Here is a 3,146-nt window from a genome sequence, read left to right as displayed (position 1 = left end):
CCAATCACTGTAGCTGTAGCACGCTCTTAAATCTGGCGCATGGGTGGGTGGGGGTTAAGAGGATCTACTGATTAAACTTCTGGCTGTGTGTAGTCTTTAGTGACCTTAATGTTACTGCTTTCTCTGCTTTTCTGCAAGCCCGGTGCTCCCTATTGTCCCATAAGCCATGCAACAGAGAACACTGTAGCCATGGATCTATTACTGTAAATGACTTGATCACAACGAGTAGCATCCCCAGCTTGTTACCAGCACTCAGGAAACCCCTCAGTAGTTTGTATCTCTTGTGATGGTCCCATAGACTGTGCTTGAGGGAGGGAAAAAAAACCCTAATCTAATATGCTGTATATACATAACCTCAGAAACCACCCTCTGAGATGAGAGAGAGAGGATTTGATGGGTTCATAGTTTACTTGGTTGTAGAAATATTTCAGGATATTAACAGTTTCCTTTCTTTTTCCTCAAAAAAATCTGCTAAATAATTCAGCACAAACCACCAGTGAGCCCTGATTGGATTTTTTTTTTTTTTTTTTTCTGCAATAGGGTGCACCCACATCAGTGGTTTGCACCATCTTTTTGTTTAATTTGTTTGACTTGTATTGTCACTGGTCTCTACGGTTGGCACAGTTATGGTAGCAGTGGACATTGCTTACTCACTTTGGGAGCTCAGTTATGGTGATTTTGGAGCCTTGTCTCAGCACTTTTTTTTCTGTACCTCATAAGCCTCTATGTATGAAGAGTAAGTCAGAAAATTAATAAATTTCATGGTTTGACATCACAACTGACCTGTTTGTCTTCTCAGTTTGTCCCTTTCACACTCATAAGAATAACTATCATCAAGCCTGATATTTTTTTTTAGCTAAATATATGGTAGCTACACTTAAATCCAATGTTTGGTTTTAAACTGTATCTCGTTGTTATGTATTGCATTGTTTTCCATAAAAACCACCTGTATGAGCAAACGCGCATCTCCCTCTCCCCATCCACCATTTGTCCTGAGCAGTCTCCACAGCAACCGTTCCTGGCATCTTTACCATGGCAACAAGCATTTTGGCTCACCGCTGCAGAGCTCTGACAGTTTCCATAGAAACAATGCAAACTATTTTGCAGAAAGACCCAGTAAAGACATGTCACAGACATTGTAAATGTTATGAACAATCTGATATATGCGCAAATGCAGCAACGGGGACAGAGAAATCTGTTCAGACACATGACTGGCTGATTTTTTTTTTTTTTAAACTGAACTGGCTTTAATTCAGTATAATAATAGGTACAGGTAAAGCAGCAGGAACCATCGGCTAAAATGTAACAGCAGAATTAAATTTATTTAGTCCGAAAATGAAAGACCCTCCACATAACCCCCACATCAATCAATGTTGCCACAGTAACGGCTGCCTGTTGCCCGGTAACAGAGCCCGCCTCTCCAGTCTACGCCGGCCGCGCATGCGCACGGCCGCCGGCTAGGCGCCGAGGCAGCAGCATCATGGCGGCGTCCACTCGTAGCGTGCAGTGCGCTTTGCGGAGAGCGATAGCCCCGTCGTTGGTGGTGATTTTGGGAGCTACCGGCACCGGCAAGTCCAAGCTGGCGATCGAGATTGGAAAACGGCTCCAGGGGGAAATAATCAGCGCCGACTCCATGCAGGTAGGAGGAGTGTTAACACGAGGAAATGCGCAGGGAGTCCTCGACAAGGCAGCCACAATGCTCTAGATGAGATTTAGATCATTGAAATAAACCGAGTAAAACATCCGCTTTTCAGACAGATTAATACAGATCCGAACACAGGCACGCAGGCTGTCATCTAACTCGATGTTTTACAGTGAGTTTGCTGAGAGCCAAATCGCGCTGCGACAGATAGCAGGCCTTAGCAAAACCCTGAAAATGACAGTGTCTTTGTCGTGTTGGGACAGTCTGATCTGCACCAGCATCAGTCTGAACGGCCTGTAGGACACTGCAGGGACATGGCAGCTAAAGAAAAAAGGACAGGCCCTAAAAATGCCCTAAGAGATACACGCAACAGGCTTTGTTGTTCTGCAGAGGACAGGCCAAAGTCAGTAAGGATCAAGTGCCTTTTCCCAGAACATATACACACAAAGGGATAGAAGCGGGTCCAGATTAAACAAGTCTATCAGTTTATTCATGCGTCGTGTACTATTTTCACGTCTTCTGTCCATCTCATATCTCTTTGTCGTGGTCTTGGATCCACTTCAGTGACCTGATATCAAGAGAAGTGGCTCAGCTTTCAGTCTGTAATTTTGCCTTTTGGTGACATCATATCATCACTATGTAATATCAAGATGCTTCCTGTAAGGTATATAGATGAATGACACACAAACAGTTCTTTAAAGGGGTTTAAACCTTTAAAGAACTGTTTAAGGTTTAAACCTTTTAAAAGAACATTTTATTTGAAAATGTCAGTTGGGTGTGACATCAACATGACAGTCACTAGAGTGAAGATACATTGCATCATTCAGCTTAAGCTGTGTCTTTTCTCATGTGAAAACCACACTGTAATGTAAATATGAGATAAAAATGATTTGATCCCAGTCAAGGAAGTGGAATGTGACAGCAGTAAAAGGAAATCTCGGCAACTTCAAAACAAAACAATTAGTACTTTGCTTGGAAGATTAATGAGGAAGTGATTATCATGATGACTTTTTTTCAGTCATTTGTTTAGGAAGTACGGCAGAGTAGCTCTGAGATAAGTAAGTGCATTTACAGTAAATTTACAGTAGACACTGTAAACGGAACACTGTTGTTTACTACTGTCTTTTTATAGCTAATCCAGTCACAGTAAATCTGGCATGATTTCTTTTATCATATACAGCAGGAACTGTTGTAATGCAGTTAAAAATGTATATGTTAAACAGTAAGATCTCAGTGCTGTATGAGTCTTCTGTATTGAAATAGGGATAATACGCTCACTTCCACTGGTCTGTGTGTCTGTGTCTGCACAGCAACATTTAAAAACTCTCGCGCTTGTGTCGCTTCACTCCTCTGTCTCTTGCCCCGCCCTCCCTTTTGGTTGTCAGACTCCGTTGCCGCAGCAACCAGAAGGTGCACACACAAAAAGAAAAGGTTGGGTACCGGTTTGGGTCTGGGTCACACTAGAGCACGGGATTGACACGCACACTTACAGAAACACAAACAG

General features: G+C 42.7%; 1 protein-coding gene across 4 annotated transcripts in view; it reads left to right on the top strand.

Moving 5' to 3' along the window:
• Positions 1 to 1,434: 1,434 nt before the first annotated feature.
• The window catches only part of trit1 (tRNA isopentenyltransferase 1), a 41,237-nt gene continuing 39,525 nt past the window's right edge, over positions 1,435 to 3,146 (top strand). For 3 of the 4 annotated variants that reach the window (XM_040122739.1, XM_040122742.1, XM_040122738.1), the window contains exon 1: positions 1,435 to 1,639. In XM_040122739.1, coding sequence (XP_039978673.1) covers positions 1,481 to 1,639 — 159 coding nt within the window. In that variant the 5' untranslated portion in view covers positions 1,435 to 1,480. The remainder of the gene's footprint in view (positions 1,640 to 3,146) is intronic. The other variant, XM_040122741.1, reaches the window with a different exon arrangement.

This window comes from Xiphias gladius, chromosome 24 (genome assembly GCF_016859285.1).
Source record: "Xiphias gladius isolate SHS-SW01 ecotype Sanya breed wild chromosome 24, ASM1685928v1, whole genome shotgun sequence".
Classification (NCBI taxonomy): Eukaryota; Metazoa; Chordata; class Actinopteri; order Istiophoriformes; family Xiphiidae; genus Xiphias; species Xiphias gladius.
This window is presented reverse-complemented; position numbering and strand designations above follow the sequence as displayed.